The sequence below is a fragment of the Octopus sinensis genome, linkage group LG9 (assembly GCF_006345805.1).
Source record: "Octopus sinensis linkage group LG9, ASM634580v1, whole genome shotgun sequence".
NCBI lineage: Eukaryota > Metazoa > Mollusca > Cephalopoda > Octopoda > Octopodidae > Octopus > Octopus sinensis.
In genome coordinates, this window is record NC_043005.1 from 80506775 (window position 1) to 80521181 (window position 14407).

The following is a 14407-nucleotide window of genomic DNA, read 5'->3' on the forward strand; positions in this document are numbered from 1 at the left end:
ACGAGCAAAACAAAAAACTGTTCTCAGTATTTAAGGAAGCTGACAAATACAAACAAGAAATCATACCACCTAATAAACATGAAGAAGAAGAAGAAGATAAAGAAACAACAAAAGCTATAAAACAAATGAAATCCAAACTAAAAATAGAACAACAACGGACCATGATAAAACGATGGCAAGAAAAGCCCCTTCATGGTAAATACTGGACTAAACTAAACGCAAAAGAAATAGACAAAGAAAAATCCCAGCAATGGTTGAGAAGCTCAGGACTCAAAGCAGAAACAGAGGGATTTTTAATTGCAGCACAAGACCAAAGCCTCCCCACCAGAAATTACCAAAAACATGTAATGAAAAGAAATATTACAAGTAACTGCAGAATATGTGGAGATGGACAAGAAACAATAAATCATATTATCTCTAGCTGCCCAGTCCTGGCTAAGAAGGAATATATTCACAGACATGACAGAGTTGGAACCTACATACATTGGAAGCTATGCCAACATTATGGAATAACAACAGAAAAAAGATGGTATAGGCACACACCAGAAAAGGTCACAGAAAACGAGAAAGCAACCATACTCTGGGATATGCCGATACACACAGACAGAGAAATTAAGGCCAACAGACCAGATATAGTTGTCAGAGACCATGAAGAAAAAAATGCTTTCTAATTGATGTATCAATACCGGCTGATGACAACGTGTCTCTAAAAGAAATGGAGAAACTCTCAAAATACAAAGACCTGGAAATAGAGGTAACTAGAATGTGGAATCTGAAAACAGAAACAATTCCTATCATAGTAGGTGCATTAGGCATGATAAAAAATATTCAGACAAATACATAACAAAAACACCAGGACTTACAAACACATATAACATACAGAAATTGCACTACTAGGCACTGCACACATCCTACGCAGAACACTTTCCATACAATAACCATCAGAGCATCACAACAAATCACAGCACATACCCAAGGCACACAGAGCTGCGCTCGGTAGTGAAGTGAAAGCACGCTATAAAAATAAAACTACTGAATAATAATAATAATAATAATAATAATAATTTTAATAATAATAATAATAATAATAATAATAAAATAATAATAATAATAATAATAATAATATAATAATAATAATAATAATAATAATAATAATAATAATAATAATAATAATAATAATAATAACAACAACAATAATAATAACAATATCGAAAAATACCTTAGGAATGAGAAACCAGGTTCGAAATTTCGCCAAGAAACCTTTTGAAGGCTGGAGGTTATATCAGCCGAAACTTTACATACAAGATGAGGACAAATATCCGTCAAATGTAAATAATGTAAATAATGTATATAATTCCTCATCTCTTAAATATAGAACTGTCTCATCTACTTTGAAATCAACTGTTTAAAATTTAATTATTTCACGTTCTATCGAGGTTTCTCAATACTTCTCACGTAATTTTTTCTACACATGTTTAGAGTGTGAAACATATTATAATATGATGTGTTGAGAAGAGACTCTCTTGGATATCTAAGAGTTTCAATCGGTATATGTTTGACATATAATGAATTGAATTTCGGTGGTTGTGGATTGCACTTACTTGATTGTATCGTCCGTTAAAGTTTTTTTGTTGTTTGTTTTTTTTTTTATACTTTATGTAAGATTGATTAGGTAACACCCACGCTCATAACACAGACATTTCAATTAAGTTTTACAATCCAGCCTACCTGTCATACGGGATTTCGTCTTTCTGAAGCAAGGGACCTGAAGTGACATATATATATATATATATTATATATATATATATATATAATGGAACGGCGATTATGTATATCAGAAATATATATATTATATATATATATATATATATATATATATGTATATGTCGAAACAATTTCTTGGCTTTTAATGGTTTTCATAATTATTTGTTTTTATTATGTTGTTTATATTTTATATTTAAAGTATTTAATGGAATATTGTAATATAAATAAATTATTGGATTGTCAATTGAATATCTCCAAATTTAATTCAACTTCATTATTGAACTATACTAATATTTATATATTATCCAACTGAAGTTCCAGAGAATTGGATGTTTATCTCACCCCTTGAAGGATTACTTTTCCTCAGAGTGTTACTTATTATTATTATTATTATTATTATTATTTTTATTACTTTTTTTTTCTTCTTTCAAATTTGCTTCCATTTCTTGCCGAGTGTCTTCCCGACTCCTAGGGCAAAGAAACTCATAGTATTCATTGGTAGGCCATTAAACCATTATTATTATTATTATTATTATTATTATTATTATTATTATTATTATATATATATATTTATATATATTTGAATATAGCCACACAACTATCTTTTCCCACCATATATACGCACCACTCTCTAAGGAGATTCGTTGCGGCATATATATATATATATATATATAGAGAGAGAGAGAGAGAGAGAGAGATATGTAGATATACACATACATACAGACATGTATATATATATATATATATATATATATATATATATATATATATATGAGTGTGTGTGTGTGTTGTGTGTGTGTGTGTGTGTGTGTGTGTGATGTGTGTGCGTGTGTGTGTGTTTGTCCGTGAGTGTGTGTGACGTGTGCTTTTGGATCTGTGTTTTTCTCCCATCACCGCTTTACAACCGGTTTTCATTCCAAAAGCGAAATAAAAAAAAACGTAAGAACATGTACCAGGCTTATTCTACTAAAATTTCTACTAAAATTTCCTCAAGACGGTGCTGCAGTACGGTCATATTCTAATGACTGACGAAAAATAAAAGATAACCGACAACAAAAAAAAAAGCAAATGAATAAATAGTAAGACAAATTTGATTTAAAGATTTATTCATTTAATAAAATGATTCATTGTTTGGAACCAGCTATTATGAAGTATGGAGATCAATGAAATCTCTGTAATTGGCGGTATTTGTGAAGACACCGAATCCTTCATCACAGTCAAAGCCATAGGAAGAAATGCCAGCAACGACGTATTTGTTATCCGAGGTCCTCCTGCAGATAAGACCACCGCCAGAATCTCCCTGCGTAATAATAATTTTAAAAATTATGACATAAATATTGGGAATCTTTGACAGAACGTGAAATAATTTAAGTTTAAGCATTTGATATCAAAGTAGATAAGGTTATTAAAAATAACATGTGAATATTGTATTAAACAAAACTTGTGGGCCAGTCTTTCTTTTTTTCTACCAGAAGTGATTTTTTTAAAAATTAAAAACAATATTTGTTGGCTTTTTACATATAACTTTATCTACTTAGGATTCAAGCATTAAAAATTAATTGTTAAAAAAAAACTATCATTCAAATACATAATTGTACAGAGACAGATTAATTCATACAAAATTATTAATAATATATCTAGAAAGAGCGAAAGAGAGAGAAAGACAGAGAGAGAGAATAAGAGAGACAGACACAGGCGAAGAGAGAGAGAGAGAGAGAGAAGCAGAAAGAGAGAGAGAGATAGAAAGAGACATAAAACGATGAAAATGGCTCATTTTCAAAATAAAATAAAATCCCATTCAAATATTCCTAAATCCTAATGCAACCCATTGAGGTTGCATTAGGATTTCGAAAAAAAGAATTTCTGTAGGACAAAGATGAGTGACCTAATGTTTAGAGTGTTGAATTGTTGATCAGGTGGATCAGAGAGCGGAACAGTTGACCGGGTTACGTTGTACGGTTGAGGAAATCATTTCATTTTACGTTACTTTACATTCACTTCGACATCTGACGTGTAGCAGACCGTGTACCTGTATAGTCAATGTCGATTTAAAGGAAAGAGTGGGCGATTATACCTCAACAAATGTATGTTCGTCACTACAACTGCATATTTTCCTTGATTTTCACTCCGCATACAGCAGAGATTCCTATGGACTCTGCCCTTACGACTCAAGCAGAAATAGTGGATGAAGATAGATGAAAAGACGGATGGGCCGATGGATGGATAGATGAACAGATGGATGGATGGATGGATGGATGGGTGGAATACAAAAAATTAAAATATGAAATGGAACAAATATGCTTATAATCTCAAATCATGAATAAGCGTCATCTTACGTAACAAATATTTTTTCCATTTTTTAAGAGGTCGCCAGCACAGATATGCATTTCAGCCGAGGCGCCAGGAGAATAGGGTTGGCATTTATCATTTGGGATGATATCAATATTAGTTCGCCTCATCTGGTCTGGATAATGTCCATTTTCTAGATAAATAGAAGCAAAAAAACATGGAGTATTTTGTTAATAAATGTATAAATTTTGTTAATAAATGTATAAATCATATTTGGAACTAAACTTTCAATTCCAGAGATAAAATATTATAAAGTGACATGACATACCTCCGGTCGATCCCCATCCAGCAGTGATACATCTCTTGTTGTATGTATCTCCTTTTTTTGGTACCTCTATAGGCTTGATACATCGGGTGGTCGTGACAGGTGACTTCAATTCTAAGATAGCAATGTCACTATCTGAAAAATTACGGGAAGAACAACAAACATTTTTGAAATATTTTGTTATATCATCACATAAAATTGAGTGAGAGAGCAGTGCATATGAAAGTGACACTCGGGTACAATTATACGAAACTCAATATACCCAACACGACTCCCCGCCTGATAAGTGTACACCAGGCACATGCATGTAAACCCTATGTACGTGACAGTGTTCTCATATCACAATAAACAGCACATAAACTTGTGGGTAGAATCCAGTTGCAATTTTCTTTATATCGAGTAGCACATCCCGTTAAAATTTCCATAATAAGAGTTACTGATATATGATGAACAAAACACCCATATTTCCACAGTTGAATTGTTCACACCCCACACAATTCCTCTCAACACATGGATATGATGCTCCCGAACCACTTCAGATCAAGATCAGAGATACACATATTTTCAGCCAACAATGGAAAGCTCAACTGTTTAAGATCAAACAACTGACAAACAAATCTGTAGTATTAAGCAGAATATTTGTTGTTGCCCATCTTCTATGCCTTGACAAAATAGGATAACACCTTCAATCAATCAAGATCAGAGGCCATCACAGCCACGGCTTGGTGCTGAATTATGATTATCATCATCATCATCATTGCCAGAATCGTTAACAAGCTGTGAAAAATGCTTAACAGCATTTCGTCCGTCTTTATGTTCTGAATTCAAATTCCGCCGAGGGCAACTTTGACTTTGATCGAGCACTGGGGTCGATGTAATCTAGTATACCCCTCCCACAAAATTTCAAGTATTTTTACTAGAAAGGATTATTATTATTGGTATTATTATTAACGTCGGAGACGCAGGAATAGCTGAGTGGTTAAGAATTAGTAGTATATTCTACTAGAGACCCGTGTCGACCATTGCCTTGAGAGTGAATTTAGCAGATGGAAACTGTGTGAATGTTCGCCCTCTATGTATATGTATATATGCATATATATATATATATATATATTATATATATATATATATATATATATATATATATATATATATTATATATATATATATATATATGTTTGGAATTTACAAAAGAACACAAAAGATGAAGACGAGTATATATATATGTTGGCATGGTGAGGACGGCAAAAGCTGCCGGTTCGCCCACCCGACACCCCGCCAGAACTTCAGGGGACGCAAAGAGAAAAGCTTTACCGAGGGAACACAAAAAAATGTCTCCCGGGAAAACTTTCAAAAACGAAGTGCGCTCCTCAGATGTTCTGCGCAACGCAGCAGCTGAGCAAGAGTCTTTTTTATGCATGGCGCAAAGAATTGTCCGGCAGCTAACCTGGCTACACCAAGCACAGAGAAGGAACCCTGCCCACCACTATACAAGACCACCACAGTCAACAGACACGGGATGGCCTCTCCTAACGCCTGCACAGCCGTCACCCCAATACTTTTACTAAATATTGGGGGCCCGTTGCATCAAAATAGAAACAAAATTTCTTTCCTGAGAGATCTTACTGCATGCAATCAAGCCCTATGCATAGCACTTGTGGAAACTCACCTCAACCCTGATATAGAGGACGCAAAAGTACACATACCAAACTATGCCATACTGCGAACAGACAGAAGGGAAAGGAGCCATGGTGGGGTTGCTGTATACATCCGAGATGACCTCACACCCCAGGTCTTAATGACATACTCAAAATCAGTATGTGACACTTTAATTATATACATAAGACAACATAATATAGTAATATGCAATACATATTGCCCACCGGTTGCCCCAAATCACACAGGCAAGTTTGAAGATTGCCTCACAAGAATTAAAGAAATCCTCATGAATCTGGAACACCACGTGACCATATTTCTTATGGGTGATTTCAACTTCCCCAACGTCAAATGACCCGAAGGTCACATACAGGAATGATTCATTGCAAGCAAGTACAGGTGGAGTCCCTGCTCAACCTCACCAATGCCTTATTCATGGAGCAAGTTGTACTCAATCCAACAAGGGTGAATAACATTCTGGATCTCTGCTTCACGAACAATATGGACAGCATTCATGATGTGAAAGTGACACCGACATCAGTTTCGGATCACAACATAATAGAGCTGTCTATGTTTGGGCCAAAAGTAACCAGAGACATACAGCCTAAAGGAAGCACCCGAAATCTCTCCAATCTGAACTTCCACAAAGCAGATTGGAAATCGATCCAAAAAGAGATCCTCAGAGAGGAATGGCCGGAATGTTTCTCCACACCAGACATTGACATGAAACTAGAATGTTTCATGTCTTCTGTGCAAGCCGTATGCCAGAAATATGTCCCAGAGCACAAGGCCAAAACAAATAGGAGCAAGATTCCAAGAGACAGGAAGATCCTCATGAGACGACGGACGAAGGTTGCAAATCGTCTCAACCAACATCCCAAAGGTAGCGAAACGTCCCGCATAAAAACAACACTGATGGAAATCGAAAAGAGGCTGCAACAATCCTATGTGAAGGAGAAAGCAGACAAAGAAGCCTGGGTTTTATAAAATATTAAATCAAACCCAAAGGCCTTCTTTCATTACGCGAAAGAAACAGTCTCAGTGCACTACACGATAGGACCCCTCCTCCAAAAGGATGGCTCCCTCACAGACAGTCCAACTAAGATCAGTGAGATGCTGAATGACCAGTTCAAAAGTGTCTTTACCATCCCGCTGGAACACAGACAAGTGAATGAACCAGTGGACTTCTTTGCCGTCTCACCTATAACCAGCGAGGAGGTTACAATAGAATGTATTGACATTAGCGAAAAAGATGTCCTACTAGCCATAGATGAAGTGGACACAAACTCAGCTGCTGGTCCAGGTGGTTTCCCAGCCATCCTCCCCAAAGCGTATAAGCATGCCCTGGCAAAACCCCTCAAGATTCTCTTCCTGAGCTTTCTTGCGAATGGCAAACTGCCAAGCAAGCTGAAGGAAGGAATAATATGCCCAATACATAAAGGAGGAAGTAGATGCCAAAAACTATAGGCCTATCTCTCTGACTTCACACATCAGCAAAGTCATGGAACGGATAGTCACAAAGAAACTAATCGCATTCCTTGAGGAAAATAACTTGCAGAGTGATACCCAGCATGGTTTTCGACCAGGTAGGAGCTGCCTGACCCAGCTCTTACAACATTATGACTGGGTATTGAGGCAGTTACTCAACAAATCAAATGTGGACGTAATCTACCTTGATTTTGCAAAAGCTTTTGACAAGGTGGATCATGGTATGATATGCCACAAACTGCGTGACCTCGGCATAGCTGGAAAACTTGGAGTGTGGTTACATGACTTCCTGAAAGATAGGAGTCAGGCAGTAGTGGTTAATGGAGCCCCCTCTATGAACACACAAATAGTGAGCGGTGTTCCACAGGGCACTGTCTTGGGACCACTGCTTTTTATAGTGGCCCTCTCAGATATGCCCTCAAAGGCCCGGATAGCCACTCTGGCCAGCTATGCAGACGATACGAAAGTCTCGCAGAAAATACAGAACCCCAGCGATGTTGCACACCTGCAGCAGGTGTTGGACTCAATCTACAGATGGGCTGAGGATAATAATATGCAGTTTAATGCTGAAAAATTCCAGGCCCTGCGCTACCAGCATCCAAAACTGAATATTAAACTTACAGGATACACCGGTCCACAGAATTTAGTTACATATCACCTGTGATTTCGCAATCAATGCAGAATATGGATTCTATGCTCTTCAGTGCAACGAACTCAAGACATGTAAGGAAAAAACACAATATAGCATACCCGACAGACAACCGTAGAATTCGTCGTAGCATGTACGAATGTTTATCTTTACATATCTATGAAAATGGCGGGCTTATTCGCAATGCATTTCGGTAACAATCTGCCTATTCGGAACAAAAATTCAGTATTGAACTATTCCGGTAAAAAATATAAATTTAAAATTAAGGATAAAATCTTTATAAGAAATCACAGGTGATACGTAACTAAATTCTGTTTTTAAATGACTTGCTTTGAAGTTTTGCATTCGGTAAAATTTGTTTATTTTAGTAGTTTTGACTGCAAGAGTCCCTCCTAGCGTGCGGTACCTATGAATAATAGTACCCTCTATATAATATATATATGTATATATATATATATATATATATATATATATATATAATATATATATATATATATATATATATATATATATATATATATTATATATATATATACAGATAGATAGATAGATGTTGACATAGATACATAGGTATGTGTGCGTGTCTTTGTTCGGAGCTTAGTCCCATCCTCTAACCGTTTGATAAGCGCGGTTTGCTTACGTAGTCTTAACATAGCAGTTCGGCATAAATGACAAGTAAAGAACAGGCCTTTAAAATAAGGTATGAGGGTGAATTTATTTAACTAAAACTCTTTATGGCAGTGCCTCAGCAAGTCGTACTCTAATCCCTGAACCAAGTAAAAGCTGATGCCTGAAATAAATAGTATGTTTCTGACTGCACTATGAAAATGATAACTTGCGCAGTTGGCAATATTTGGGCTTATCCCTTTAACTACACTAGGTCTTAGATAAACCGTTATTTCAATGTATTATTTAAGACAGTCTTAGTTGAACAAATGGTGGAAACGAAGGTTTCCTTTGATATTGTATTGATTTGGATGGAGAAAGCTTTCTCCACTCGAAGAAATGTTTTACACTTTATATTTCAAAATTAAAATTCATGGATATTGCAGTAATTAAAAAAATGGAATTTGTATTTTAGTAAGTCACGTTGTCTCAGTAAACTAGAAATATTTCAATAAAAATAAGTTTGAAACATGACATTCCTCAAGAAAAAAGTCATTGGCTTATAAAACTGCTTTCCACAGTTAAGGGTTATGAACTTTCCAGTGGCTAAATCTGATATCCACAGGGAAAATATTAATATTGTGGTACCAACTGATAGAAGCTACAAATCATCTATCACCAATGCCAACGAAGATACTTCTGACAAACCAAGTTGATTAATTGAAATTTCGATTGATGGATTGATTGATTGATTCACTGAAGAACTACTCAAACGGTCGGTTAGTTAAATGGTTAAATGTTAACGAATTGGCTAGTATTAAAAGAAGCGAAAGAGAATCTAGGCGTGTATCTATTATTGGCATAATGGCCCAACCGAGATACAACGACATCTGTTTCAGTATAAAAGTCTACATAAAGAATCGCAGAAACCAAATGCAAAAACAAAACATGCAAAAAGTTTAATTTCTGTAACAATTTCTCAAAAGAAAGAATCTACTAACCGAATGTACGCCCTCTCACGTAATTTCGATGTAATTTCCATTGCTTTACGGGTATACGAACTGTTGCGTTGTTCTTGTTGGTTGATCCGAAGTGAGCAGTAATTCCCGTTACGTCTTTGTCTTTACTGAAAAAAAAAAAAAAAAGAAAATTCAACTTATATAAAAATCCATTTTATCTATCCCTAACCCTGCTCTTGTTACTAGTATTTGTGGTCCTACTCTTTCTACCCTTCATCATCATCATTGCTCAGATGAAACTGGAAATGTACTGGAGCTTTGATTATGTTTTAGGTCGGTGCTTCATATACATTTTAAAACTATCATGCCCTTTCTTTTAGCAACTCTCTTTAAACATCTGTCCCAGCACTCAGTCATTCTATGTCAAGATTCAACAAACTCAAACAAGCCACAACAATTTACAGCCAACAGATTGATTTTCGTGAAACGAATAAATGCGTCGTTTTAGGATTTGGTTTGTAAGACTCTTTATGTGAGTTCGTGTGTTGAAGCATATTCTGTTCTGTCTGGGGAGAGTCATTTTCTTTTTATGCCTTATAATGTAACACGTGCCTTATAATGTAAATAACGGACAGAGTCAAGACTATTGAAAAGGTTGCAAGACGCAACGAATATTTTAGGAAAATAAAAATAAGAATTAAGTGGAAATTTTACCGGTGATTATGTTACATTATAAGGTACAAAATAGAATGACTATCCCTAGACACAACAGAATAATGCGTCTATTCATCAATATAAAATGAGTTCAAATAATTTTCACCACTAAAATTACCAGCTGTTTCACACGCAAGATAATCAATGGAAATGGGTTTTACAAACATAAAACGATGAAAGGATACCCCGAACGTTGTATACCATCCATAGTAACAGATGGTCACACTTGGAGACCCAGTCGGAAAGTGAATTGCCGATCGCTTCTGAGAGGAGAAAGCACCTGAGCATCTTATCCCATAACCCACGAATGAATGGGGAACGAAGAAGGTGAATGGACGCAAGATATGTCTCGCTTTTTAGGAGTTAATATCGTCCATTTCGCGAAACACAGTTTTGCGTAGATGTTTCGTAGATGTTGTTGAGCAGGCTTGTGATTAACAGCATTCCTCATCTGACCATCCTATTTTACTTTCTCTAATACCGCATTATGCAATGTGTTCTTCCCTTCTGAAGATGATGCAGAGGTTTTGAATGAGATTTAGCTGTTCTGTCTAGTGTGTGAAACGTCGATGCAGGAAATCTTCTCCCTGATATAGGAATATCTGTCTCTCCCCCAGTATTCTAGTATCTATTCACTCATATCAATGGAAACCAGTTGCGCCAAAACTATGCGCTTCGTTTTCGTGTAGTGATTTAAGATATCTTATTAAACCTTAAGACAGTGAGCTGACAGACAGGTTAGCACTCCGGGCCAAATGCTTAACGGCATTTCGTCCATCTTTGCAGTCGGAGTTCGAATTTCGTCGATCCTTACATGGTCTTTCATCGTTTCGAGGTTTATCAACTTCACCCAAAATAACTGACGTTGAACCAAAATTTAAAATTGATGTCTTACTAAAGTCTAAGGCAGCGAGCTGACATGATCATTAACACGACGGTTAAATTGCATAGCGGCATTTCGTCCGTCATTAGGGTCAGAGTTCTATTCACGCCGAATTCTACTTTGCCTGCCATCATATCGAGATCGATAAATTAAATATCATTTAAGCACTGGTGTCCAGGTTTACGACTTACAATTGCCTCGAAATTGTTAGCCTTGTGCAAAAGTTGATATCTGACTAAACTAACGACGACAAACCAGCTGTTCTGAGTTCAAATTCTGCCGTGGTCGATTTGCCTTACATCCTTTCGGTATCAATAAAATAAGTACCACTTGGACAAAGTGGTAGATGCAATCGACGCTTACCTCTCTCCTGAAATTGCTGGCCTTGTGCCGAAACTTGAAATCAATATTAGAAATCTGTATTTTGCATTTCATTATTTTTGTTTATTACTAAAATTTGAATGTTTGGAAATTAAAATGGTAGGATGTAAATTGAAAGAGATTGGACTGCCACTTCTAGGAGGTCAAGCAGTGTAGTAGAAGCTTTCGATTTAGCAGGTTCAGCTGCTAGAAGTAACTGTTAAATATCCCTGAAATCTCATTCAATTTTATTTTGAAATATGGCAATATATATACATGGGATTATAAATTGCCACATCTCCAACCAGACAGGGTTGTCAAGATTACAACACTTCTCATAAGTCAAGATGACTAGCGCTGATACGAGGCAAAATGCATGAAACCACTGATATCATTACCACCACCACTACCACCACCACCACCAACACCAACACCACCACCAACACCAACACCACCACCACAACCACAGCAACTATAGAATTTTGATTTATATATTTGAAAATAAATCTAAATGGAACAAATTTTCAGTGGGAATATAAACACGAATCATAGTCGCAAGCGTTGCTGTGTGATTAAGAAGCTGGCTTTTGAGTCCCGCTATGCGGCACCTTGGGCAATTATTTTCTGAAGGAGCTCCGGATCGCACAATGCAGTGTGAGAGTACATGGTAGACAGAAACTGTGTAGAAGCCTGATACACACATACACACACATAAATATACACACACATAAATATACACACACATAGACATATGTGTGTCTTGGTACCTCTGTTTGTCCCACGACAGCCACCGTTTGACAACCGCTGTTGCTTTGCTTACGTCTCCGCATCTTAGTGATCCGGCAAAAAATGTTCGATAGAATAAGTGACTTAAAAAATATGATAATTGGGGAAGTTTTTTTTTTCTTCGGAGGTGGGGATAGTTGCGGAATTAAATCCTTCAAAACGGAGCCCAAGAACAGTGGAACCCAACAACCAAAACAATCAAACATACTTACATGCAATGGGCTGCTGTCAAGATATGTTTCTTGCCAATCAAAGTTGCACCACAGAATGTGCCTCCATCACGTAGGTCAATACTGATGTATACCATATGAGGAAACTCACAATGTCGACTTTCAGTTCCACCCACAATATGTTCGTTTACTTCCTTCACTGAAAACAAGAAAATATCTCATTTCTCTCACTGCACAAACGTTTATCGGATCGCATTAGCATTGTGGTAATCAAGCTTGAGTAAATCACTCATTCATATGTGATTGAGAAATTTTGAAAAGAAATATGTCTATGAAGTGCCAATGATGGAATATTTAGACCTTTTTTCACATCCTCCTCGATGCTTAAGTGTTAAACTTTTATAATACTTTGATAAGACATGTCAGATAATTTCCAGAAGTATTTAATTAACTCCGATATTTTGTTTTAGATTCAACGTCACAGTTCATCTTGTGTCATGAAAATAAAAAGCAGTCAAATTTTTGAGGTTCATATACGCCATTTTGATTATGATAAATAGGCAACGTAAATGTAAATTGTTGCCGTATTTCCATCTAATATTATTTTCAAAAACTACAGAAGTAATTAAGCAACTTCAAAATTCGTTTACACTGTATGCCATTGAAGCAAGGATCCAATCATATCCTTGTTACCTCTCGCACCATTTTCCATCTTGTGTTCAAATAATATACTCGCGAAAGCAAATCTAATCTCGATATGCGTCATAAAAAATTGAAGATGGTAAAGAATTTAATGCAAATACTATGCAAATCGATTTATGAATCTAATTCACCCTTGAAGGCCATTTGTCACTCGAAATTATTTTTCCATAGGAATTTCAAGAGAGGGCCTAGCGAATTCATTTAAAAGGTATGTCAACAGTGGGAAAGCCAGAGACAGAAGAACAGACGTTCTCCTGTTTATTTTCAGCCGTTGTTGGCGGTTTGCATCTTCGTTATTCAAGACAGCATTCGTCACCCGGGACGCTTTATGTCCGAAAAATTATTCGTAAAGAATTTTTCCGTATTTGAGAGGCATTCGTAAACTGTATATTAAACAGGAAATTAAACATTTACATTTGAAGTTATTAAATTATACATAAAAATTCTACATTAAAAGCATTAATGCTATAAGATGCATATAGGATAATTAACGAAATCGAAAAGATGTCAAAACACGCAGCTTTGTTTTCTTACTTACTGGGTACTGCATAGCAGCAGGCCACCACTGCAAGGATGATCAATCGAAGAGATTTATGCATGGTGATCAAAACCTGAGATCTGCATGCACACAGTTTGTAGTGCATATTTATAGGAAGTCAGTTGCCCCCTCATTCCCTGCCTTTCTCTGCACATGCATGCATCCGCAGACACAAACAAACATACATACATATATGTATAAACGTATATATATATATATATATATATATATATATATATAGAGAGAGAGAGAGAGAGAGAGATTTTATATGTGTATATATATATATATATATATATATATATATATATATATATATATATATGGATTGCTTGAAATGTATGAGTTGTTTTCATTCTTTTCTTCTCTCTCATTCCTTTCTGTTAAAGTCGTGAGCCCGAAACTAAAAGACTTTCATTTTTCCCCGGTCTTCAAACTGACACACTTGCTTGTTTTTCATACACCTGTCTTCGACTTTTGCTTTTCTATGAATTTCAAATATATACATACATACATACATA

General features: G+C 36.0%; 1 protein-coding gene across 1 annotated transcript; it reads right to left on the reverse strand.

The window, feature by feature from the left end:
* Positions 1-2844: 2844 nt before the first annotated feature.
* On the reverse strand, positions 2845-14038 carry LOC115215715 (plasma kallikrein). Its single transcript, XM_029785008.2, has 6 exons — positions 13890-14038; positions 12692-12848; positions 9779-9903; positions 4382-4513; positions 4101-4246; positions 2845-3064 (listed from the first exon to the last, which is right to left on the reverse strand). The coding sequence occupies exons 1-6, from the start codon at positions 13993-13995 to the stop codon at positions 2909-2911; spliced, it is 822 nt and encodes a 273-aa protein (XP_029640868.1). The 5' UTR covers positions 13996-14038; the 3' UTR covers positions 2845-2908.
* Between the last annotated feature and the right edge of the window lie 369 nt (positions 14039-14407).

Excerpts from the sequence above, each read along its gene's own strand:
- LOC115215715 (XM_029785008.2), bottom strand. The coding sequence starts at position 13,995 with ATGCACTACAAACTGTGTGCATGCAGATCTCAGGTTTTGATCACCATG. Across the intron at positions 12,849-13,889 it reads CTGCTGCTATGCAGTACCCA|TGAAGGAAGTAAACGAACAT; the intron begins GTAAGTAAGAAA and ends TCTTGTTTTCAG. Across the intron at positions 4,247-4,381 it reads TGGATGGGGATCGACCGGAG|AAAATGGACATTATCCAGAC; the intron begins GTATGTCATGTC and ends CTATTTATCTAG.